This window comes from Atractosteus spatula, chromosome 1, assembly GCF_055471065.1.
Source record: "Atractosteus spatula isolate fAtrSpa1 chromosome 1, fAtrSpa1.hap1, whole genome shotgun sequence".
NCBI classification, from domain to species: Eukaryota; Metazoa; Chordata; class Actinopteri; order Semionotiformes; family Lepisosteidae; genus Atractosteus; species Atractosteus spatula.
In genome coordinates this window covers 37,351,139-37,378,689 of record NC_142706.1, presented here as the reverse complement: position 1 = coordinate 37,378,689, position 27,551 = coordinate 37,351,139, and the positions used below count along the sequence as shown (strand labels likewise).

The following is a 27,551-nucleotide window of genomic DNA, read 5'->3' as shown; positions in this document are numbered from 1 at the left end:
ATGATTGTTTAACAACTTCCCTTGGCAGTTTAAAGAACGGTGTGATTCAGTGTTATAGGAGTGTAAATGCATTCGTGAACTTGAAAATATTTATATTTTTTTCTGAAATTATATTGACTTATGTGCACTGTAGTAACACTGATGAAAAGAGATTTATACAGTTTGTCGACTTTAACGGCTCCTACATTTTAGGTGGAGATGGTGATCGATGTCTGCACTACTTTGCCTTTGTCAAAGTAGCTAGCAAGTAACTATACTGGAAATGGCGTACAGTTTTTAAGTGCAGTGTACAGTATCTGTGTCTTTGGTTTTTCGTTTTCAGAGTTTGACACGAGACAAATCTTTGAAAGAATTCTGTTGCACTACTGTGAAAAACGCAGTATCCTTAAATGGCTTCTGGTACGTGCTCAAATCAACACCCTTCATAAAAATACATGTGTAGCTCAAGGGATTATCTTGACTTAGCAGCTTGCCTTCAGTGCTGTCAGAAAGCATGTATGTCAAACTTTGTACAGTATATGCAGCTCTTCACCATTAGAGGGTTACAGTGTGTTTGAAACCTGGTATTTAAAGTGATTTTGTACTGTATTTACAGTGTAAAATGCCATGTAAAAGTGATTAGATAATGTATTATGTGATAATGTAATTTGTATTATTGATCTACAAAACATTACATAAACAAATGTTAATATTAATTAAATTATTTCAGTAATGGTTACTCGTTTAATGTTTTAATGGGGTTAATTTAATAGGGTTAATCATGTACAGTACAGCCCTGCACACGCCACAGAAGAAAATGGAGGGTTTGCATAGACTTACAGTTTAACTTAATTACGTCCATTTCAGACATTAAAAACAGCCTCCCCTAAAGTAAATTTAGAATTCTGCGAGCAATTCCAAAAGATTAATTAAAAAAAAATTGGAGCATTCTCATTTTTTGTTGTTTGGGTCATATTTCGAAAATGTACAATCCCAAGTTATTATATTGTTTTAGTAAGCACTAGGTTTAAACATTTGATCCTGCTAGTAACGGGTAGTCTTGTAGATTTTATCTGTTCGTTCCTCTACTGTACAACAGTCTCTTCTCTAGAAGTAAAAAAAAGTTTTCATAATATTTGCAGACCCCAAAAGTGTTTTTCATCACTTTTGGTTACTGTACTAGGGTTTTAGTATTTTATACATTGTGGTGCTGAAAATTATTATGAGCCCTAAGATAATTAAATACATTGAAAATTAGGAGGTGATTGGGCAGTATTACAGTACATCACATCTGAAACCAGCTTGGGTACAATGAATTTCTAACAAACGCACCCTCATACCCTCATTTGTCATGAAATAGGCCATCATTTTCTGTGGTCAGTTTTGAGGTAGAGAAGTGAGCACAATATCTTAAGCTAAGGATTTATTAAGTAGATCTACAGACGAGTCATAAAACTAATATTTACAATTTGGGTGAGGCCTTGCAACTTACACACAACTGTCCCCTCTTGATATCCAACATCGACCAACCTAATACACACAGAAGTGAACATAAATCTTAAATCATTATAAGGGTAAGTAAGCCTACTTTTGTACAATAACTAGTCTTCCTCACTTTAGCCTGTCCTCTAACCTAATGTTAGAAAGGAACCATTGGCCAGGAATTGACAGTGTCAATTTAATTATGCAGGATTATTCACCTGCTTAGGTGGTCTGAAGTTAAAACAAAAATATTACTGTGAAATCAGTCATGTGCATCTAATTATGGTAGTTTTTTCATTGGCAGAAATGAATAAGGAGCACCGTTGCATAAACCACTCTATATAGAATGTTGTTATGTACTCTTAAAGACATTTTTGTTTTAGATACTGATTGGTTATACAGTAGATAATGTAAATAGTATGCTTGCCTGAAGGTAAAAATGATTGATGTGAGTGTCTTGGGTGAGAAATAGATTTTATTTTCTTAATTTTGTTTCTGTAACACAAATGCTGTGGTGAAAATGTTAAATGTTTTACAGATCAGGACAGCTACAATACAATGGTAATGGTACAGTAGTTTAACTCCCATCATCAGCTTTTTTTTAGTTGCTCACTTAAACCATATGCCTGCTTTGGAGATTTTGTAGGAGTAACTTTGTAGGAGTAACAGGAACTAATGATTTTTAAGAGATGAAAGATGTTGCACATTTCTATTGTGATGAGTAAATACAGGTTTATCCAAATTTATTATGAATGGTATGTTTATAAAAAAAACTTCAAGAACAAGCTAATAAATTATCTTTTGTTTGCATAGTTAGGCAAAGAAATTCTGTGTATCTTTAGAACCTTCCAGGAACGGTAACAGGAAGTTCAGCAGTTTCTTGGCTGTGGTTTCTATGGAAATGGGCCATCTTTTCCTGAGTTTACAATCATTAGCCGTATATAATGGATATTATGTTGATGTAGCGGTGGGTGCTGATGTATAACTTCCAGTCAGTGCTGAACACTGTGGACAGCCTGAGAAACTGCGGTAGATTCACCAGGAGTCATTTTGTTGTGATTAGTGACAAAAACAATGGAATATTTAGAGCTCAAATGTGGCTTAGTGTAGTGACTGGTTTAGGCACATTCCTTCTGAGCTGTATTCTGTTCTGTGTGAACGTGTAACATGTTCTGTTGTGTGAATCCTTTTTTCAGGCAAATCTGTTGCAAGGAATGAGGCAATTGGTAACATTTTGATGTTTTAATATCAGTATTGAAAAATTACTTTTCATTTTTCAGGCATTTTTCATGATTTTATGATAATATTGTATATTTATATATACTGTACAGATAAAGTTTTATATATAGAATTTATATATAAAGATGACATAAGTGATTTAATTGTAAGCTTTGCACAAGTTAGTTATAATAGAGGTGGAATGTTGCAAGATTTCATAAGAGATATTTCTATATTACCCTCATTGTATTGTGAAATAATTTGGGTGATTTGTTTTTAGGTTTTAGGAAATTTGGTCTTTCCATTATTAACAATTACTAACAATTCAACCTACAAGTTGTAGTGCTTAAAAAGGAAGTTTGCCCAATCCTATGGACTCTAAATGTAGTGATGAGTTTTATATTCAGTATCTCTGAAACTGTGTTGAACTGACAGCTGTAAATCCGCGTGAAATTCCTTCCTTTAACTTTACGACCACATATATTCAGTTAATACGTAGTGGAGTTTAGCATGTGTTCTGATTTGCTTCATTATTTTAAAACTGAAGCATGATACAAGCTTCACTAATGTTTTTTTCTGAATACCATTCAGAGTGTATTCCGGTAGTCTACAAAAGAGTTAACCGAAGTGTTATCAAAGTGTTGGCACTTATCGGTGCAAAGGCTTGAGTTGAATGTGGTGTCTGCCTACATGTTGTATTAAGATAACAGCTTACTGTACTTCCTCAAAAATAAGATGGTCCTATAGTAGCAAAAAGTGAGAGAGCTGTACATATTGCTCTTCACGTCTTTAGTTTCCCTTATATAATTTGTTTATGTTTGCAGTGGGAGTGTTGACCTTCAGTGAATAATAGAATTTGCTACTACCTGGGCATTGCAAAAATAAAAATAAGGAAACACTGTATGGAAACAAACCAGTTTGAGAAGGTTAGTATTGCTTTATTCTATGAGTCACTGTGTACTCCATGTGTTCGTTATTATAGCTCTGGGTGGCATGGTAGCACTGGTTGCTGCCTTGTAGTGCTGTGGTTCTGGGTTCAGTTCCTGGGGTGTCATCTGTATGGATTTTGTATGTTGTTTCTGTGTTAACATGAGTTTTCTCCTGGTTGCTCCCATTTCCTCCAAGGACATACTGTTAGGTTAGTAGGTTTTTTGGAAAATTGGCTGTGTGAGTGCGTGTCTGTGTTTGTCGTTGTCTGCCCTGGGATGGACTGGCGTCCTGTCCGTGGTGTATCCTACCTTGTGCCAGTCGCTTGCTGGGACAGGCTCTGGCTCCCCTATGACCCTGTACTGGATAAAGCGGTTTAGAAAATGGATGGATACATAGTTGAATGGACGGATAATAACACTTAAATACTTCCAGGATTCTGTATAAACCCAGCTGGGTGTTTAAATTTGATCACATGTAAAAACGTAAAACAGACAGTACCCTATGTATTTTGGTGGTAATAGTTCTATAGTGTTTAGATGGTGTTATAGATGCTATAGATAGTGTTTCATGTTTTTAGTGTGGATTTAACAATGACATACCTCCTTTTAAAATGCATAAAAATTATCAGTCATTTCATTAGACCCATTTACAAAGCATTTTCATTACCCCTATTATACAGTATAATGATTTTTTTAATCATTCATAACTGTTTAAAAATACTATAGTATACTACTATAATGTGAGATGTTTAATTAAAAAACTGTCAAGAATGAAATGTGCAACAGTATCGTAAATCAATTGGTACACTGCAGCATAGAGATGTGATTTAAATTAGCTCTGGGATTAGGGATCTGCCTCAGTTGTAATCCTTGCTTGAGGGATTGATGAGGTAAAACACAGGCAGTGATGTGAAGAGAAAAGCAGGTCACTTTATTTCAGAATTAGCAGATTTAAGAGTTTTTAATTGGGGAAACGGAATTGGTTGTCACTTGCTAAAAACATTCAGGGCACAAGGCTTGCATTCGTCAGTTACTGGCAGTCAAAAAACTATTGTTTCTGTACTGAAGTAGTGTGTGGTTTACAAGTGACTCCTATAATAGTGTTGCTAGATGTTAAATACAGTAGGAGCTGAATGACTGTGATGGAAAGTGTGCATGAAATTTGACTTAATGTGTTGTGACGTGCATGAGAAGTACTGTAGGAATTTGATTCTAAATGCCTTAAAAAGTCAGATATCTGAAAATGTGCCCTTCCTCTGTGGCGGAACATGTTTGTATACCAAACACTTCTGTATGTACACAACATACACTCTGTGCACTGCATTTACTATGCAATAGGTCTTGTAAGCCGACACACCCTTTGTTTCCTGTCCAGTATTGCAAGGAAGACAAGGTTTAACAGCTGTGTTAAAGTTCATGTTGAGTTTGACGTGTAGTTTAAAAAAAATACCATCTTTCATTAAATCGACAAGCAAACTACCCGGTCTGTACTGCAGGCCTGAAAATGTTGCTGACTTGTTGTAAGTATTCCTTCATCACTTACAGCATATCCACTTTAAATCTGTTAGCAGAGGGTTACTGCTGATTCCCAGGATTCTTTATTATACAGCACAAAGTACAACATTTACACTTCCCATTGCCTACCTGCCATTGTGTAGTTTCTGATCTCTGCAGCTTAGTCAATAGATTAATTATTCAGCACTTCAGTCTGACTCATGAAACCTTTAGTTGTGTGCGGTCCATAGGCTCTCCTGTCCAAGAAAACATTTTGCTCTAGAAAACGCATTATCCTCTGTCTGTTTTTGTCTGTATATTTACTATATACACTAAGCTGTGGAATGTCTTGTGTACCTACTGTAGGCATAGTAAAGTTTTAAGAGTAAGCCTGATGTGTGGTAGTCTAATACTAATAAAACACTCCTCTAAAACATTTATCCATTTCTTGTTTCCTAAGATATTGTTCTGCCTGTGAATTGATTTGTCAGGTTGATTAGTTTTTTTAGCTAACAAGCCAAAATGGCTAGTGGATTATGTGGTTATCTGGCAGATTTTGTTATGCAGGGCTTCTCCAGTTATTATTGATTATTTGTTGAATAGTAAGGAGATGATAAACTGTGGAGCATGCAGCAGTTTGGTGTTATGAAAGTAACTTTTGTTTTGTAATATTTCAAATAAGAATATGCTGGAACATGTGGCGATTGCCTAAGACTTATTTTTCATTGTCTGAGGTTGAGTTTTTTTAAAGCAGTTTCAATTTCTCTGAAAAGAAGAGCATTTACAGATAAAATATTACAAAACATCACACATTTTAAATATACATTTCTTAGAAATACTGAATTTTGACTTCATAATTAGGTTGTCTGTTTTAATGTACAGTACGTATTCCCCGGAAGAAATGTTCTGTGGTTTGTGGGGAAATCTTTGTTTCTAAATACCATGCAGCCAAGGATTAAAAAAAAAAGATAAAAAGAAATTCATGCAATTCTTGTGCAAGGTTGTTTTTGTTTTCCTCAGATATGTTTATTTAGTACTTCCAGTTCCAGGTTAATCTTGATGTCTTGTTTTGTTTTTGTGTAGGATGTAATTCAGCTTTTTCCAGGTAGTCTCTTAGGTTGATTGTAAAATGAGATACAAAAGTTCTCTTGATGACTCTTGAATTAGATCTTAGAAGAGAATTGGTATTCAGTGAGCCATGATTGATCTATTGTGTTAGAAATACACTCCTTTCTCAGTAGACAACATAATATTAATTTAGTTAAGCAAGTCCAAGACTAATAAGCTTAATCTTATTGTTAATGAGAGCCTTTAAAACTGTCCAGTGGTATTTTTTCTCCTACTGTATATTATGTGGAGGCTTCAATGCATAATAGATATTGCTCCTACCTAGGCATTACAAAATAAAGATAAAGAAAACTGTATACCTACTGTATGGAAACAAACCAGACTGAGAAGATTAATATCGCTTTATTTTAGGAGTTTCTATGTAATCCATGTGTTTAGTTATTTATGATTGACATAATAGCACTAGACAGCATGGTGGCACAGTAGTTAACATTGCTGCCTTGCAGCACTGGGGCCCTGGGATTAATTCCTGTGGTCCTATCTGTGTGTAGTTTGCATGTTTACCATGTATTTGCATGAATTTACTCTGAGTGCTATGGTTTCCTCCCACAGTCCAAAAACAAGCTGATAGGTTTATTGACTTCTGTAAAATTAACCCTTGTGTGAGTGTGTGTGCCGTGTGATGGATATGCATCCTGTCCAGAGTGTATCCTGTCTTGTACCTACTGTACATGTATTGCATGCTGGGATAGGCATCAGCTCCCCTTTGACCCTGTATTGGATTAAGTGGCCTAGAAAATGGATGGATAATAGCACTATTTCTATTAGGCATGGATAGTATTTCATATTCTCTGTGTTTATTTTATAATGACAATAAAATGATTTTTTCCCCTGTATTTGCTGAAGCTCCTCAACAAACCAAGGTGAATTATTGTTTAAACAATTCTTGAAATAGTGGTAGAGATTGCTCCTAAGTACAGTAGTGGCATTGTTTTCTGGCATCTGGTGTGCGTGCATCCTGCAGTGGTGTCTTGGAACTGGCTGATAACCACTGCACAAATCAGACAGCTGGAGAGCACCTGTGTAGATAAACCTCCTGCTCTTGAGAACAACCCAGCAAAGCAGCAGTTGCCTTTGAGATCATAGAGAAATATCTCTGTCATTAGAACTGCAGCGTAATAGACCAAGAAGAAATTGAATAGGCCATAAACCTGAGAGCACTAATTAGGAAAGAAATTTCAATGGATAGCAGCACTATGCATTAATTCGAATACCTCGATAGTGACTTTTTATTTCTAGTTAACAGAAAAAGATTTTTATAGTATACATTCAAAGCTCCTTTTAGAAAAGACATAATCAATTCCTGCTTGTGGTGAAAACCATTTGGGATATAAAATCAGCCTAGTCTTTAATTAGCTCAGGAGTAGTGCCAGTGAACTGGAGAATTATGAATATAGTGCCCATCTATCAAAAGGGTAACCAAACTGAACCAAGTAATTATAGAACAATAAATCTGTCTTTATATTAAATATAAGGTTATGAAAACAATGATTAGAACTAAACAAGAGGTTTACCTACATGGGGGACAGTCAGCACAGACTTAGAAAATGTAGTTTAAATAACTTGTTAGCGTTCTTTGACCAAGAAACAATAATAATCAAAAAACAGAGTATTAAATATGTTATACTTAGATCTTCAGAAGGATTTTGATAACATTCCTCATAAAAGGTTAATTTTTGAATTCTTAACTATTGGTATGCGGGGAAATGCATGTGTTTTTACTTGACTGTTGGTTCATGAGTACAGATAAGGGGTGAATGCTCAAACTGGGTGATGCCACTAAACTAGTGGGGGTACCACAGGGATCTGTACTAGGACTGCTCTTTTTCCTAATTAAATGATCTACATTGTGGTATAGTTAGTTAACTACAGTATTTAAGTTTGCAGACAATAGTAGGAGGATGCTGTAGAAACAGGAATAAAAGTTTAATAAAATTCAACACTGGGCATAAACCTGGAAGATGACATTTTATATAGACAAGCTCCGAGTATTATATGCAACTAGCAAAAATGAATAACAGAAAATGGGAAACGGTAAGCTTGATGACTGTGACTGGAGACCCTGTCACCTGCACAGACAGCACTCAATGGGAATCTACACACACACAGTAAATAATTCACTTTCCAAACAAAGTTAAAATCCAGTCATTAGTGGATACAGACCTTAAAAGCAGTATATAAGTCATGCAAAAACAATTAAAAATACAGGTAAATACAAATTAATCAGCCTTAATCTTTGTTTGAACAAGAAAGTTAAACGTACGTGTGTATTCAAAGTGTTTTGTTTGAGGTATTGGTGCAGTAGCATCTTCTGTCTTGGGGTGTAGGAAACCAGGACTAGCTTAGTGCCTGTCTTTCAGGTGCCATATGCGTAGTTCGCTATGCTATGAGTGTACCATTATATGGGTAGTGTACAGTGGTTGCACATGTGCAATCAGCTATTTTCTGTTTTATATTTTAAATTAATTCAGGCAGATCTGTAGAATTGTGTTTTCACTTTGGTATTAGACTTTTTTGTGTCCAACAAAATTGGGCAAAAAAATCCCAATTAAATGCCTTATGATTCCATATTGTAAACAATATAATGCGACAGTTCAAGGTGGGTGAATACTTTAGTGTCTCGTGTTTGGAGTTGTGGCAGGTGATCTGAGGGAACAGTTTCTCAAATAAATCTTTTCCATTGCACAAATGTGCAATTTTTTTTCCAGCAACCTGTCTACGCTTCCTCACACTCCATTAACAGCTAGGCTGTGGCAAAGAGGCTATTTATGAAAATGACCTAGGTTTTTTTTGACACTTTTATCTCATTAACATTGTGGGAAGAAATAAAAAAGCAATGTTACTTATAAATTGTTAAAAGTGTAGATTCAAGTTAAAACGAGAGATACCGACAATGCGCTAGTAAACCCTAACTTGGGCTATTGCTTTTTTGTGCAGTTTTGGTCATGGTGATGTGCAAAAGATATTGCTGCTCTGGAATGAACCAGAGCAACCAAGATACATTTGGGACTTATGGTAATGTCCTACACTGCTCAAGACGAAAAGAGTTCAGTTTCTTCCGCTTGTCAGAGAGGACTACAAAGGCACCTAAACCAAGTATTCAAAATGCTCAAAATCATTGACATTGTTGACCCAGTGGACTTCTTCAGAATAAACAGTGAAACATGAATCGGATGATCCATGTGAGAAGTATTTGGAAGAGCATTTAAAACCGAGAAGTGGAAGTACTTCTTTATGCAAAGGGTTTGGGAGTATGGAAAAGCTACTCAGTCATGTTTTTGGAATTAATACCCTGTTTTCCTTCAAGGAAACAACTTGATGGGATCCATGGATCACTTACTGTAGCTACTCACTTCCAAGCAGGCTAAATGGGAAAGTGGCCTCCTTTCATTTGCAGCCTTTCTTACATTTTAATTGTGCATTAGAAATGAGAGCATGAACTGGAATGTCCTAACATGAGCTATGGAAGTATCTAGTCTTTTCTGTGAAATCCCTCAGGAAATTGACAAAATGGACTATTTACAAAAAAAAACAGCTATCTGCCATTCTACCATGTTTCTACAAGTGAATGGCAGTCCTGCTGTACACATTATTTTTCCACATGCTATACAAATAGAGTTTGATTTAGTACAGCAAAGGAAAATATACCCCTTTTCTTCCCTTTAGAAACCTTAAAACAATCTAGCTAAGTAAATGATTGCCAGAATGAGATGTTTAACCGTAACTGAAGATAATGTTTTGGATGCGGTTACCTAAAGCAAAATGTTAAACTGAAGAATATGGAAAATATTAAACAAACAGCTATACAATAGTGCACACACAACGCACGAAAGAAGCAAAGCCAAAAGATGGGGAAAAACATGTAGAACCTGTCTGAATTTAAAATTTCAGTAAAAGACCTTTACTGCATAGTGCTGAAAAACAAATCTTGTTGCATTAGCGGGGGATGAAATTAATTTTTAAGCCCCTAGTGTTGTATTTTTCTTTAATCACTCAGTACAAGAAATGCGCTAGAAATATTTTAACTGATGCTTAACAAAGGCTAGTTTTACGCTGTCCATTAAAGGGGACCTGCAATGCTATTTTCATCTTTCAGGGTTAGAAAGAATCAGCATTGATGAGTGCATTTCAAACTACAATAACAGAAAAATGGACACTGTAACTTGTCAAGCCTCCAATTTACATCATAACATAGATTACATTTCCAGGTAAATGCACAGACATGTTCCGCAATTCACTACGAGGTAACAAAACTTCCCGTGACGTGTGCGGCCCTATGACATTGTAAACAAGCACACTTTTAAATTCAAATGCATGTTCCATCACAATGGTACTTCAGATGTGCTTGCAGCCCGGTCCACACTTGACATTGAGTCTGTGCATTAGGTGGTATTTACTTATACACTTTGCTTTTTATTGCTATTCTTAAAATGTTCTTGGTTAGAATGCATTGAAAGATACTTATTTAAAAATTGAGTAGTATTGGAAAAAGTCTGCCACCAAAAATTTGTTTCATAATTATAGATTCCAATTAAGGATCAGGAGGTAGGAGAAGTGTTCATGATATCATAATTCATTTATAAGGATGAAAGCTTGTCATTGAGGACTGTGTAAACCAAAGAATCATGTAAAGTTATTCTTTAAATTTACACTCATGATTCCCTCAGTTGGGCAGCAGGATGGTGCGGTGGTTTGCATTTCTGCTTCCCAGTGCACGGGTTCTGGGTTCAATTCTGGACCTAGGGTGCTCTCTATGGGTTTCCTTCCATAGTCATAAAACGTACCAGGTGGTTAATTGGCTCTGGCGTGAGTGTGTGCATGTCTGTGTTTGTGTGTGTTCCCTGAGATGCACTGGCCTCTCATTCAGCCAGCATGAACCCTGCATCCCTCCAGCCTTGCATCCGTTGTTTACTGCGACCAGCTCGCCTGCAACCCTGAATTGGATAAAACGGTTAGAAAATGGATGGGTGAATGGGTGGGCTCCTTCAGTTCTACAGCAGCTTCATTACATGTAACCAGTCAGGTGGCTGTATCTATGCTGGTCCAAGTCAGTACCGGGACCCCCCCCGAGGATTGTGCTATAAGTGGCATTGGTTGCCCTGTAGATTTCCTTCTGGTTCAGACTGTTTCACCAAGTGTTTTGTGTAGGACATGGTGCTGTAGGACTTGTCCTTCAGGCTTCTTAAATGAAAAAAGAAACCGCTGGGGGATGTGGACCTAACAGAGCTGTCGCATTGTATATTGCAATAAAGGTATGGCTGCCACGATAGTAGTCATACACTTTAAAAACTGGACCATTTGCTATGAAATCCAATTTAAGCAGTTCGGGTTGTTTAAAATGCAGAACAGTGGCTGTCAGAACATGGAACATGATAATTGTGAGTACCAGTGTATGGGAATCCATAGCAACGCCGCACTGTGTGGCTGTAAAAGGCAAAACACTCCCACTCCCTGCTGTTCAACGATGATGGTCCTTATCGAGGTGCAACCCGACCAGTGGTGCCATGGCAACATCCATTACCTGGTTTTGTTGCCTGCAGAAAAGAATAGGTACTTTTGGTGACTTTCCTCGCTGTGCTGTAATGTACCTTTTGGAATAATTCTTGTGTTGGTATTGCTCTGTGACGCATTGTTCGCTTTACCATGGCATTCTTATCCTGAATACAATCAGTATATAATTTACTAAACAACCTTTACTTTTAAAGAAGTGAAGAAAGCCTAACTGTGTCCAGCTTTTTCAAGTTAAACCACTTTATGTTAATGCATACTAATTTAAATAATCAATAAGTAATAAACTAACAATTATGCTTAATGTAACTGGATTCTAAGATACTCGAAGAACGTCTTCAAGGATTTGTTCTTTTAGTATATATTGTTGTTTTAAAGTTTTAGTTAAGCAAACATTTTTAAAATCTTTTAAATCCCACTGTCACTTATCCCAAAAATGACTGTAGGATGGGAGACAAACTACAATATTCATTGAAGTAATTTTAAATGAAATATTTTGCCATGTACTTCTTTAGACTCATCATTTCATGATTTATAATACACAGTGAACTATTTTGAACCAGAGATACTTACCTGTACATTAATATTGTTACAGAATGGAGAGTGCTTACGTAAAATGAATGAATGATAGATAAAACATGAGGCACACTGGTTCTTAAAATTCTCTGGCACAACTCTAAGTGAGCAACCAGAGTCAAACTTGAATGAGAGGAAAAACATTTATTAGAAATAAAATAATAACTAAACCACAGAAAAATGGTACACAACATTTGCAAGTTAAATATAACACATATGTACCAATCTGTGTTTTTGGTGGGCTATCTCTTGCAGACCTAGACTACACTGGATTCTGCTCCTGTCATCTGAAAGCACTATGCACCATGTTAACAGAAACGTTTTTTTTATTATAAAAAGCAATTTAGTGTGTATTTAAACACCTGTGCTCTGTCATACAGAATAAGTCATAAATTGGGTTTATCCTCATCAGTACTGAGCCACCTTCATTGTTTTCTTTCTTAGAAAACCCTTTTGGAGATGATGTTTTTGTGGAGAACTTTCAGTTTTGTTTATGTAGGATTTGTAGTTACCCACAATTTTGCTAGAATTGTTTGCAATACAGTCCTTTCCTGTTTTGAACACTTAATAGTTTAAATGGCTGTGGCACCTTAAGTTCAAAAGACAAACGCATAGTCTCCAGAGTGTCTGAGTCTGTAAATGCTCAATGCAGGTGGAGCTCTGTGGCCCATACTTTGCCTGAGTCTGTCAGGCGACAGTGACTGGGATTCTCTGGTTGTGATTTACAGTGCACTCAAACTAATATCCAGGATATTCTTAGATAAAGAAATAATGAAATCACAGAAGCTGTGCGCTTATATTTGTACATTTGTTCTCATGGATGCTATTGTCTTACTGTATACGTTTTAGGTTTTGATTACTGTTGTGGGCTGGAAACTACATGACTGAGTGAATCCACACTGTATGTTAACAGAATAAGAAGGTTGCATCCCGACTACAGTTACTGTGATATTGGAAGGGTCCACTTTCAAGGCCCAGCTCAGGTTTTTTCTCCTTTGGCTCAAGGAACATGATACTGTGTTAGTCTTATTTATTACTATTTTGCTTTTTCTTGCTCCCACTCACTCCATTTCAACTGCATGGCACAGGGGTAGTATGTTGAAGGTTTATGCTGTTTTAGTGTGATTATATAAGTGAAATCATTATGTGGAACAGAGTGAATGCACTTCTTCAAGAATGAATGAATGCATGCTTGCATTTCTCTGCGTACAAATTGTAACCTAGCAATTATTGCTCTGCTTCTGAGATTGAAGATTCTGCCTCTGCGGTTGTTACAAACAATTTTTTTTCAGCAGATCATGCTTTTGAGATTAAATTGCTGTGAAAAGGCTAATTCTAAACACATGGCCAATAGCACAGTTGCAATAACCTTGTTATCCCTCTCTGAGAAAGTAGGGAGAAAGGTCCTGTATACTTAAGGTCTATGAATATTGTTTTTAATGAACACAGCATGAATTTCAATGGGTTTCTTTTAAACACAGGTACAGTAATGGTTATTGATGGAGAATGTTTTTAAAAGGGATTTTTCTTAAACAGTATGTGGGTTCCCTGCTTTGAAGTTTTTTTTTTCTGCGATTAACACACTTTCTGAATTTTTATTAGACTTTGAAAGTGAAACTCTAAATGTACTGCTTACATGTCTACACCTCAGGCAGCATTTAGATAAATCATTTGCAGTCAATCAAGTGATGCGGGAAGGTGAAGCTGAATATAGAATGGCATTAGAGTGGATGACTGAGCCTATGTCAGAGCTGAGGAAGAGTGAGGGCTGTTGCTTCTCACCATGTGTGGTCGATGAAAAACAGTTTACTGGATTTATGCTGAAGGCTTCCCTTTCATCTGTTCAAGAAAGTGTTGGTGTAGAATCAGCCCAATTATTTGTCAAAAACCACACTGGTAATAAACAAATATTTATTACAAATGCACCGCATGTGTATATATACAAGTAGTTATAAAACTGTGTCTCTTCCTGCTTCCAGTGGCATTCTGTGCCGTGGTATACATCACATCCTAACAAGCTCCCAATCACGGCTGAATTCAGTCTTGCAGTGTGGGAGGCTGAAATTACAGTAAGGCTTGCGATTTCTCCATATTGCTTGCAAGTTTGCCTCAGATGTCGTTTGGTTTTTGCATGAAAAAATAAGACCGGTTTTCCGATCCTTCCAGATGGAGGGTATTGAGGGTGGGAGAGAAATCTTTTTCCATCTGTACTATGTAGGCTGGAAATTAAGAATAATAGCAGACATACACTGCCGGTTTTAACACTGGAACAGCTGAATAGCTGAATCTAAGGTTGTGTCAGAGTTATAGTAATTCTTATGCATTTACTTTTCAAAATTACCTTGGGCATGAAATTACCAACCATGATGCAGTGAGTAGCTGGAATTGACTGTAGCCTCACTTTGAAACTGGGATTGAATGCTTAAAGCATTTTCACTCAAGAATGGTACATTTCACTTGTGAGCTCAATATGGGAGAATGTGGAAAATTGCTCTGAATCATATTGGTAGATTTGCCTGGAGATGAAACAAGCACACAGCCTGTGGGGTGGGGTTTTCACTTCTGTCCAGAAATGTAATGACTCTTACCATTTGAACGTTGCCCTGCTGTCACATGACACTTTGAAATGAACTGAGTACAAATAATGACAGGAAAGTTTGTCGAGTTTGCGCACTGGAAACAATGAACAAAATCCTAAAAGCATAAGCCCCCCCACTGTTTTTACTATTGCATGTTTACAAGCTCTTGTGCTGTAAGTAAAAGGAGCTTTTAAAATATTGCAGCTCTACAGAATAGAATTCCAGTAAACCATAATTCTGAGAATTCTTTTTTATGTCCATACAAATGAGTGAGGCCAGGCTAGTTTTTATCCTCTGTCTCTTTGCTGGATCATACTGTTGTCGCTGATCCCAGTATTCCAGGAGACTGTCATTCAGCCACTTTATGTTTCTCTGATGTGGGAGGAAATGAAGTGAGAAATGTAGGGCATCCACAGCTTTCAAGATGTGCCCAGGGCATTCAGTAGCTCTGACTGATTTTTTTTTTCCCTGTAACTGCCTAATGGGTTCATTAACAGATGCAAAGCATTCTTTAAGCCTCAGAAGACACCCTAATATTTTCATTGTCATCTTTTATTTTTGAAATATAGCTGACTCTTGGATGAGGACGTCATTATAGTTTAAATGCTTTCCTTTATTAAAATCATTAACTTTACAACAGCCTAAAAGTTTGTTTCTGAGAGAGACAATCTTGCAATCTTATTCTAATTATTTGTTACGTCCATAGTTCATTGCAGGATACACACAAGGAGTTTGTTGTTGTTACCTCATCAATAATCTGACACCCAAGTTGTGGGTGTGTGGTTGAATTCATTGGAATGCAACTTGATTTATATTTGATCTTGTGGGGTAACACCTCAAACTACACATACACATTTTATATTTGTGGGCTTTACAGTATGTAATGGTTTTAAAAACCTGTTAAAACGGCTGATTCCAAACAGGACTGTCGGAAATCTGCAGGAATCTGTCAGAATCCTCAGAGATGCTTGCCTGAACATCTGAAGTTCATGTTTAGGAAGAGTGTGACAAACCTGCCACAGAGCCGTTCTATTAAAATTTGAAATCCAGTGAATTTGCTTGATGACTAGAGTTCTTATTTTCAAACATATTGTTTGAATCCACAGGAAAAGCAGGCAAGGCAAAACCCCTGTTTTACAAGGTAAATGCACATCCTTGTGTTTCCATTGGGCATGACTGTGCAGGCCCCATAAGCAGACATGTGGACAGACTGCTCCCATACATTTGTTGCCAGAGGTGGTCAGCAGTTGCAAAGCACATACTGTACTCTTGGATTTTAATATTCCTTATATGAGACAGAGGCCTAAAGCTCTGTGCCTAAAATTCACTGAATTGTGGCGGCAGAAATTGTGAGGAACGTGAAACTGTCACGATAGGTCTAATCATACAGCATAAAAGTCCCACAACTGCACACAGGTATATGAGTATGCAGAAGTGTAGATGAACTTTCTTTTTCAAGGAGCTCATTTCTTGGGACTTAAGAATGGTTACAAGCTAAAGGTGGTCATGGGGCCCATCTGTAGTAGCTCATGTGGTAGGTCATAGCTAAATGCTTTTAGGATTTATTTTAGTTGTTTCTTGAAAGAAGTCATGGCACCCACATCAAATTCGTAGCTGGGTAGCATGTACTTTCCTCCCATTCTTGTCTGAAGAAGTGCTTCCTGCTGTCGATTTGAAATGCACTTCTTTATACAGTAGTTAATTCTTTTGTCTCCTGCTTCATATTTCCCCTTCAACACAGCCAGCAGCATCGATTCAGCGCCACTTTGGAGGAGAAGCGCATCCCTCACTGACACAAGCACATGTCTGCAAGCACTGTTGGGGTCACAGTGTCACTGGCGGCCAAGACAGCCCAGCCAACCAATCCCACCCTGCCCTCAGTAGCACTCGGCCAATTGTGTTCGGCCACTTGGGTTGTCCCAGCCACAGTCATCTGGTGATATTGCCTAGGCTCGGACCTGTGATCACAGAGCTTTATCTGTGCTCAGGTGGTGCCATTCCATGTTGAGCCACATGAGATGCCCCCAATGTCGAGTCAATACTGTGTTTTGCAAAGTGCAGCCTCGGACTGTCCGTGCGTTTTATCATATTTGAATGCAGTTGTTATCCTTATGTTTTGGAACCCGAATGCATTATCATACTGAGTCATCTATTTCCCACTCTTGTCTTTTAAGTTTCTGTCTTGCATTAAAAAAAAAGTGAATCCCGTGGTCTTTTTAAATAATTTACCTGAGGTTGAACATGTTATGTTGAATCCTAAGGGAAATTGGATTCAGCTGATAGTTTTCTGCTCCGGAGTTGAAATCTAGCTTCAGAGCTATAGTTGCCTTGGTAACAATTAAGATTTAACTCATTCTTATGAATAGGATAGGTATAAGCATTTTATTTGGTTCAAGTTCTTTTATTGACTTTTTTGCTTACAGTTAGGCTTTAAAATGTAAAAAATCAATAGCGAATGTACTGTATGAGGTGGTTAGATTTTTGGGTGTACAGTTTGGTTATCTAGGAGAGCTGGTCTGATTACCAGTGCTCCTTGAATTACTAGACAGAGTATGTTTTCACACCCCAGGGTTATCTGCGGTTAACAGTACCCTGTTGACTGGGGACACTAGCCGTTTGGTGACCTGTTGGACTGGAAGTTGACCATCCAAGCTCATGTAACCAACACTGCACTAGTTACAGTAGATATTAAAGCGAGAGCCTTTCTAGTGTAAATGTCAATCATCATAACTAGAATTTCTTTTTGATAAATTGAAACTTATCAGGTATTGAAAAATGAATGAGCTAGTCTTAAAAAAGTTGCTGTATTTGCATACTTGTATAAAAAAAAGTCCTTTTATTTCTGCCAAGCAAAGTTTGTCACTCTTGTTTCTACTTGAATGCATTCAAATACGTGACTAAATGCTCTCATTCTAGCATAAGAGTAAGATTCTCAGACAAAAGTCAACTTCAGAGTGCATTAGGGCAGACAATTACTAGCTGTACACAGTAACATAACAGTACCTGATGTCAGTACATTTTTGAAATGCATCACACACCAAAACTAGGGGTGGTAGGGACATGAGACAAGGAATTCAGGTCATGTTTTCAGTGAGTGAATATCATGACCATCTCTGTGTTGGGGAAATCACTGAAACATGGCCAGGAAGGCCATTCTGAAACATCAACTGTACAAGTCTGACAATTGGTAGGCAAAGCTTAATCAAGAGTCTCTGGAGATGGTCAGCAGGGACTGCATTTAAAACAGCAGCAGCTCTTTGGGTAATGTTTATAAATGTTGTTCCAATCATTAAAAAGTCCAAAATAAATGCTTAAACACTTCTACTTTCTGATATGTTTTTAAGGTGACAGATAGTCACCAGTAACATTGAAATGAGCAAATGTTCGGAAAGGATGATTGTGTTCTTAAAATCTTCTTATGGCATTCTTACAGCAGTATCCATACGAGATGATCATGAGAACTATTTTTGGAAATTACTGTATTAGATGACTCTCTATTTTCCAAGTGGGTGTTGCCTAACTTAAGAAACATTTGAGCAACTCTTTGTATGGTACACACATAAAAAGTTTTCCACAGCTGTATATTTAAAACTCTGTGGCTGGCAACGCTTATTACATTTTTTTTAAATGTAACAAATTAATTTTTACCAATATCACCTCAGCCCAGATTGCATAAAATGAAAAAAAAACATTTGCAAACAATCAGGAATGCTATTTGAACATCTTGAAATGGAATATAGATTTGATTAAGTATCTATGTATGTTTTCATTTAGGACTTCTGTCTTGTTTGCCCTTTTCAGCTAATTAAGTGTGTACCGTAATTAGTTCCAACATCCAGCAGTGGGAAACAATGTGTTGTGCGTAGGAGTCGAGCTTTGACGGTTAATTAAAACCAATAGTTCATTTTATGGGTCTGCAAATTCATCATATATGAAAACTGGTGCTTTTCGTCAAAACCTTGCCATCATCTTGTGTTAGAAACTGTAATGGGTCTGACACTTTGAAAAGGTATAACTGTTTCTCTTCACTTAGCACAGAAAGGAAATGAAGGGATCTTCTAGAATATAAACCAGAAATGTGAACACTTTTATTGTGCTATTAATGGAAATGGCAGTTTTGCTGGTGCTCTTGCTTTGACAAAATACTTGAAGGGTATGCTAGAAACTATGAATCCAGACTGCCTGTATGAATGCTATGTGAATCTTTTCCATCATGAGTTCCTTTCACCTTTTAGTACTACATTTTTGTAATGGTTCTGACACCATTCAAGATCTAGTAAGAGACCCGAATTCGATTTGCTGCGTCTTGAATGTTTTTTTTCATATGAAATGGTTTGCCAGGATTTTAAAATGAAAAGTGGTTATTTCACAAGAGTGCAGTGTAAGTTATAGAAGCTGCATAATGAGGTGGAAATAGTCATAAATGCCCTTGAGTGTCAAATGTTATAGAGCAAGATGAAGCTTTCAAAATGAGCTCGTGCTCTGCTGGTTTTAGACATTGGTTTGATTTTGGGTGGTGGAAACAGCCGTCCTTTACTTTAGATTGGAGAGAGCAATTTAATTTTGCGGTACGCTCTTTATTTCTTAATGTTTTCGTCTATGAAGAGCATGAGCAAAAACATTGCTGTTCAGTAAATAGGTTGGTCAGAAGTCACGGGAAGCCAGGTGTGGTCCTTGTGTGTTACATATGGGAATACCTTGTCTTGTGTTCAGAAAACAGTACTGTGAAAGTGGTCAAAAGGACCCACATTTCTTATGCCTTTGAAAGTACAGATTGTAGATGTATTTTCCTCATTTATACTCACCAGTCTGGAGCTGCCAGTTCCATCTGACTCATATCTACTGAACAGCCCCCACATCAGCCTAAAAAAAGATGAGGACTGCTTATATCAGTCCCCTGAAACCTGTTATTCAATGTTTTTTTACTTTAAAGAATGAAGGCAATGGTCTGGGATTCTTCTTTTTTTAACTCAACTTGGTTCAATGTGTGCTTAAGGAAATGATCAACTCAAACTAAAAGCCCACAGAACTATGTTAATAATTGTTAGAGTACTATACACAAGTACTAGAAATAATAAGGAGGCACATGTTTACACAGAGGGCTGTGTACATATTAAGCAAGCTGTCCAGCCACATTCTTGAAGCAGATACCCTAGCTTCTTTTAAGAAATGGATGGGTAAGATTCTTTAATCAATTAGCTACAAGCTACCAAACTTCCAAATACTTTACCTCCTCTCATTTGTAACCTTTTATGAACCATGTGTTCATAATGCTGGTGTCTGGTTGGCAGTTGGAGATTGGGCCTGTGGTATTGTCATGGCATAAATGACAACAAATAACATCCCAACTCTTTTAAATTACATAAATACCACCATAAATAATACTTTCAAAACTACAGGAGCTAGTGCAACAGGAACTGTTTTATTTGGTAAAGGATATTTTCTGTTTTGTATTCAGTGTAGTCTTGTCATGTATATGGCAACAAGCCGTAGTGTAATAAGGATAATGCATCCCAGAATATAAAATGTTCCAGGATTATGCCACTTCTTGACTGATGGGGACACTTGTTCTGTAATCCATCCTACCTATGTGTTCAAATTTCTGGCAATATTCCTCCTATACTCAGCAGATATGGAACTTGCACATACTGTACTAAACACTTCCTGTCATGCATAATTCATTTAATAAGCATCTTATCTTTAAGCACCATATCCTAACTAATTTTACAGACCTGAGGAGTAGCACTTAATAAATTGCAGATCTTCACCAATATACTGTTCTTACTTTCTCATCACAAGTCCTCTTAGTTACAGTGCAATAATCATAAATATTTGATTTTCTGTAATTATAAGTCACATTTTTGTAATCTATTTTCAGTGAGCATCCAGAACGCCTCTGTTAGAGTATGAATGCATCCACACTCTTTTTTTTAATCGATAGTGAAGATTTAACATACTGTACATACAGTATATGATTAGACATGCCAGTGGATCAAATGTGATATGGTATTATAATTGGAAGCAAAACCAAAATGGACTGGTTACATGTAAGATCAGAACATAAGGAGCTTGTATTTTGATACTTTAATCAGACCTTCAAAACATCTTGCTGTGTCAGTCTAGGTTTCTTTTGACATTCAGCTAAAGAAACAGTTGACATTTTGTTTTAAGTGAAAGAGCCATTTTCTCCTACCTGTGTGTTCAATTCTTGTCCTTTACCCATCAGTTGTGGGTGTACAGTAGAAGCTGAAAATACTATAAAAATATAGTGTAATTGTAATTTGTAATTATCTAGAGAGAAAAATCAATTAGTAAGCAGAGCATTAAGTATTTAAATTAAAAATTCCTGATAGACTAAGGTGAGAGTTTGATACTATTTTGATACCACAAACTGATTTGGAAACTATAGACTTTTTTAGGGTGTGGATTTAATGTAGATTTTCCAGTGCTATTTTGAAATCCTTCTAAAGCATAATTTAAATGTTGTTGTGTTTGAAACATATTTATGGAAATTGTTGTCAATCACACCTGGAAACCTGGATTGAGCAATCAAGTTATGAATTCAGTAGGAAACATGGGTTAAAGTTCCTGAAAATACTGGTCTTGTATCACCTGCAGTCTAATAATGCAGAATTATAAGAAGTATGTGATTCACCTACTTTCCAGGCATGACAGAGCTGTTTTAACCCCATAGACTACACTACAGTGATCTGCTGACTGTTGCTGATTCTCAAGGCATCGTCTCTCATGACAGTCCACTTTCATTCCTAATAATTTGTTTTATTCAGTGCTTTTTTTGTCTGAAAGGATTCCGAAGTGCCTATTGCGAAATAGTCTTTGTTTCACAGCAATCTTTCAAAATTGATGATTTACAGTATATAATGGTCTACAAAGCGTCCTGGGTCAGAAGGGATTATGTCTTCTCAAGACCAGTTGTTGAGAACTAAAGATGGTCTTGCCAGATCTGGCTCTTTAACTAATGTGAGGAACACCTTGGCTCACTTTCTCTTATGTGCCCTGAGTGGGTCATTCTCAGTTCTCTGTGGCTTACAAGTGAAGACTGGTCTGTGGCCATTTCTGGGAAAGGAAACAGGTGTTTTTTCTACCTCAGTAGCTGTCCAGATTTTGTATGAAAGTGAAGTGAAAGTGCAGTCTGGTCTGAGCCTTTAATGTGTCCATTATAGTGTACAGTTTCAGTCCACGTTATCTTCCCTGTATCTGTAGCAGCAAGTGAGCTGTGTCTTGTGAAATGTATTAAGGGATAACCAGCCTTAAATCTGACCTATTTAAATAAATGTTTTTTTGCAGCAGTTTATGAGTCTGCATGTAGTTAGCACTCTGTGATCATTTGCGGAAGATTTTGTTGCCAACTCAAACCATTGATTAAATGACAGAATAGGCATGGTATTGCAACACATGCTGGGCATTTTTCATTGAAGATGTTGGAGCAGGGGTAACCGGGTGATTTGCTAGCCATTATAGACCAGACATTGAGATGCAGATGTGCTTGAGGGTTGATGACAGTGTGATCTTTGAATCAATAATGACTTTACTAGAGGAAGAACAGTGATTGAAATTATTGATTCTATCATTATTCAAGTGTTTGTATATGAGGACAGTTCCCAATGCAATCTGATTAGTTTTTTGTCTTTGTTTAAAGTGCTGGGAAAGCAGTAAATCACAAAAAGGAAATTCTCCTTATGACATTAATACGGTAATAAAATGTTTTTTTTAATTCAGTTGACTGACTAAAATGTAAGTTTCTGTAAGTCTAATAGCCCACCATTTGTGTCTTCTGTTTACTGGTAGATCACTGATATACCTAACTACTGCATATCCTGTGCAACTGTATATTTAAGAGAAAAGTTTCCTAATTAGCCCTTTGTTGTAAAGATTTTGAATGCCAAATTTCCATACAAACTTCTGTTGGCTGAAAACATTAAAAACGTAACCTCGAGACCAATCCATATTTCTGGAATTGTTAGGTATCATGCATTATGATTTGTATTAAAGGGAAACTGCAATACTCTTTATTTTTATTTCGAGGCTAGAAAGAATCGATATAGATGTGTTAGTTTCAAACCACAATAAAAGTAAAATGTACACCACAACTTGTAAAACCTACAATTTATATCACAAAATAGACAAAATTTCCAAGTATGCACAGCACTATATTCTGCAAGTCAGAACAAGACAACAAAACTTCCGGCAACGTGAAACAGCCCTATTTATTGTAAAGAAGCAGGCTTGTGAATACATCTCTTTTAATCCATTAGAAATATTTCTCTCGACTTCGAGGCGGTTTTGCTGATAAATGGAGCTTACTTGGAGTCTGCATGCAGATCACATTGAGAAATTTCTGTGGTGAAATATCTGCTGCACAACTGGACTTACAGTAATTCGCTCACACCTGTACATTGCATTAGTCATTACAGTAACTAGCGAGCAGGAAGGGCTGCATCACGTCACATTTCGTGGGAACTCAAACATGGCAACTTACAGTACTTTCACAAAGTTCATGATTGGGTGCTTCATTTGAAATTTGTTAAATTTTTCTTTGCCGTCAATTAATTTATTTTGTTACTGAGATTTAATAACGGGTCTGAGAAATTAGGACTGCAGTTCCCTTTTAAGTTAATTTTTCAGAGGATTCCAGTAGCTGAGCTACTGTATAGACCCCTCTGTACTACTGTATGTGTTTGTAAAGGCTGACTCCTACATATTCTGAAAAGATAATTCTATCTTAAATGTCAGAGTGAGCCTGCGGTATTGTATACTGACGGTTAAAAGTCTCCCAATAATTGTAATTGAATTTAAATGGATTTTTAGCTGCAAGTATATCTACTTTGTTTTAGTGTTGAGTTCTTATCTAAGTGCCTGGAGTTTTATTCAGTGCATATTTAAATTTAAGTGACCACTCTCCCCTCCCAACTTTAAGACATACTGTGCACTATATTGTGTGTTTGAAGTGAAGGCAGTTTTGGCCAATTTGTTTTTACTGTTACAATAAATGTGGCTGTTTTTTCTAAATGATTTCAGTCATTTTGCAGTAGTTTACTAATTGTATTCATTATTTATATAAGAACTTGTATTAATCTGGGTGCTGGATTAACTCCTAGCCAGACATTTGTGTAGACAGTGGAACCCCTGATCCTGTGCCTGTGTGTGTAATTGGATTATATTAAATGGCTATTTTGTTGGCAGTCTCGCTGGGATAGATGAGTCTGAACAGCAGGTACACTGTCATAGAGTGAGAGTGATTGTATTGGCACTGTGCTTCTTAGCAGAGAACAAAGGCCAAGTTTATCCATTGAAGACTCGCCCACAATTACAAAGCTTGTCTACAACATATGGTAAAAAAATCACATCATAAAGTCCTTATCCTTGCGTCATTAATTTTTAAATCGTGCTTGTCTCAACTGTGACAACTGTGTTAAAGCAAAGCATTTTTTTCAGGATAATACTGAATATAAACTTATTTGGCTAGAAATATTTACACTTCTTGTTTTCTGATCATAGACCGAATGCACTGTATTTAAAAACTAAAAGTCATTAAGGCTCATGTTTCTGTAGGTGTCTTAAAGTGCATAGTATTGTATTTATATGGAGCTACAATATAGATAAAAAATTAGCTAGTTACTGTTGAGAATACATTTAATCTATTGGATGAAGATAAGAGCCCAAGTCATGGTCAAGTTTCCAGCATAATTGCTGCAATAGGTACTTTGGTTCCTTTGATTTAAATACTTCATTATTGCTGCCAAGTGTGCCAAACGCTGTAGTAAAAACAGACAAACTGGTGATGTTACACTGATGCTGAGTTCAGAGTTATGACTGCATGGACTGGTTTCAGATGTATCTCACAGTCCATTTAAACTAAACATGGGAAATTGTGAGGTAAGTTTAAGGTTAATTTAAATGTTACTACTTCTTTAATTTCATTACCTTTAACTAATCAGAAGTATAAATGGTGGTGTACTGCAGAAATGTCAAAGACTCTTTTTATCACTTCTGTAAGCTCAATAATAGAAATCTGGGATAGATGACAAATACTTACATAAAGTAAAAGCTGTTATTACTGTGTTGTCATTATGTAGGCTAGCTGTTTTATTAGTGGCTTTCCTCAGAGTTGAAATTTTTTAATCTTGCTTAAGATATTTGTACAGATTGTGATTGAATGAACTATTTTAACGACGTTTTTATGTTCCTCTGTTGCAGGACTGAAGGGAAGCAGCTGATGATGGCTGAAAGCTTCTTGAAAAACATGCTTGCCCATAACTGGATTTCTTTATGACAGACTATTTTGATTCTGGGATTTTGAAGGACTGAGAAGAGCGAAAAATGTCGAAGAAAAGTCGGGGAAAGAGTGAAAAGCCTGAGGCTCTGATAGATGCCTTACAGGCTACTAATGAGGAGCTGAGGACTAAATTGATAGATATTCAGATTGAGCTCCAGCAGGAGAAAACCAAGGTATGCACCATCTTTTCCTTCTCTTCTGTTCTGTCCAGGAAGAACACAATCCATAATGCATGTTAAATATTAATCCCTGAAAGACTACAGGGTGTGTTGTGGATATGGTCTAGTTTCTTTGTTCCAATAAAGGTAATATCTGCATCTGCAGTAATAGCTGCTCTTCACACATACAGTAGATTGCATGTTCTCCCAGTGTTCATGAGGTTTTCTCTTATTGGTGTGTAGTTACTTGGTTCAGTTTTCTTACCCTTTCTATGGTAATTCTCCAGTACATGGGTACAGCCCTTGTCTTGAGAGACTGTAGCAGGACCTGGCTCAGTGACTCTGAATAACAGCTCATTTCTTTAAGTACAACTGGTATGATGCCATCAGACCCTAGTACCTGAGACACTTCTAAATGCAACTCCTTTACAGAGCAAGTATTACGTTTTATTACCTTGGCTCTATAGTAACAGAAACCTAACTGCCATAATTGGATTCTGTAGCAACGTCGGCTGTTTGCTTTGTAATCTCCGTCTCTCGTTGCAGTCAGGAATTGTGTTTTCAGCATGGGAGGGGTTTCATGACCCCCTGATTAGCCCTCTGATCCTATCGGTTAAAAAGCATGTTGAAATAAAAAATGCTTTATTTTTTCTATTACCTGTAAAATTGTGGTTCCTTTCCTGCACTAGTAAAGCAGACAGAATTTTTAATCTCTTCAAATGTTTTAAATAACCAAAGTAGCTACTTATTGAAGAGAACTGCGTGTTCCTGAAATGGCAGTAGTGTCTATGGTGAAAACGTATATACCTGCATTTGTGGCCCCCTGCTTCTTTCTCTTAATTCTGTGATGTCTGTGTAGTCAAGTGAAGCAGCTCCCCTGTGGACTCAGCCACACATTTCAGTTCCACCTTCTTTGCAGGTGGCAGTTCCTTAAGTCTTATATCTATCTTTCATGTTTCCCCAGTGGATGTGAATGCTGTGTTTAGCCAATTCACAGCTTCAAATATTATTTTTCTGTAAGGTCTTTGAATCTGATAGTTGTCGCCATGTGCCATCAATTTCTGTACCCGTAGTTCTTGCTCTGTAACATCCCATCTGAAAAACGCCCCCCCCCCCCCCAAAAGCAATTTTAATGTTCTGAAATTCAGGCTCAGAGAAGGTCACGGTTATCTTCCCTGTTACTGTTTGATAAAACATTTCCATTTTTTTAGTGATCTTCCCTCCCCCCCTGTACAATATGAAAATATAAAATATGAAAATATTGTACAGTACTCTTTCACATTATCATAGTAATCGCATTTGCTTTGCTTTAATCTTTTTCATTCATTGTTTCAATTGGCTGCAGCATACAGTACTGTATACTGCAAATATAGTGAGATGTTCTGAAATTCTGAAAGGTTTGTACTCCTACAAGTGTTGGCCTGTTTTCACAATGCGTTTACTAAGAAAACGTGACTTTGATAGATTCTTGTTTGCTTTAATGTAAGTGAGTTTTAAATGTTATTGTTAATTGGCTCTAAAATTGAGTTTTACTTTAGTTTTCAAAAAGAAAAGAAGGCAGTAATAAGCTGAGTTTAGCAGACCATGTATTTCATAAAACAGCCTATTGCAGTTTTGTCATACGTTAGAATAATGTCCACCAGTTATTTTTTGGAAAGTGCTAAAGACGTTTAAAAAATTCTGGATTTGTTTTTCTTATTTTAGTCCAGGCATTTAATACTCGATGACTTGTGTATTACAGCTTAATAGGTTTATAGTGATTTTCATCTCAAGATATCCAGTATCTAGGTCCTTTCCAATGAAAAGAACGAAGAAACAATACCAATGAAAAGAACGAAGAAACAATACAGTGATAAAAGAACCCATAACGATGCAGATGAACAATAGAAACCCACATGCAGTTCCTAAAACCAGGACAAGTTTGAAGTAATGGTGAATTAAATTACTCAGAAATCAGAAGACAGAGATTGGGTTTTTCATACAGGTTCAGTTAAAGCCATCTGCAGTTTTACAATGAGTTATATGCAACAGGTACATAACTGCCAAAAATTCTCTCACCCATCTCATTGCACCTTGTATTTGTGGTGTAAGTAAGTCTTTAATGTAACAATGGGTCAAAATAGTTTATATAGAAATTATATAAAATAGTTATCTAATGTAGAGAAAATAAACACATAAACCACATTCTCAATATGTAGGAGAT

General features: G+C 36.7%; 1 protein-coding gene across 2 annotated transcripts in view; it reads left to right on the top strand.

Moving 5' to 3' along the window:
- The window catches only part of LOC148840844 (janus kinase and microtubule-interacting protein 1-like), a 114,062-nt gene that overhangs the window by 18,642 nt on the left and 67,869 nt on the right, over positions 1-27,551 (top strand). For both annotated transcript variants that reach the window (XM_088922059.1, XM_088921976.1), the window contains exon 2: positions 25,112-25,363. In XM_088922059.1, coding sequence (XP_088778185.1) covers positions 25,235-25,363 — 129 coding nt within the window. In that variant the 5' untranslated portion in view covers positions 25,112-25,234. The remainder of the gene's footprint in view (positions 1-25,111; positions 25,364-27,551) is intronic.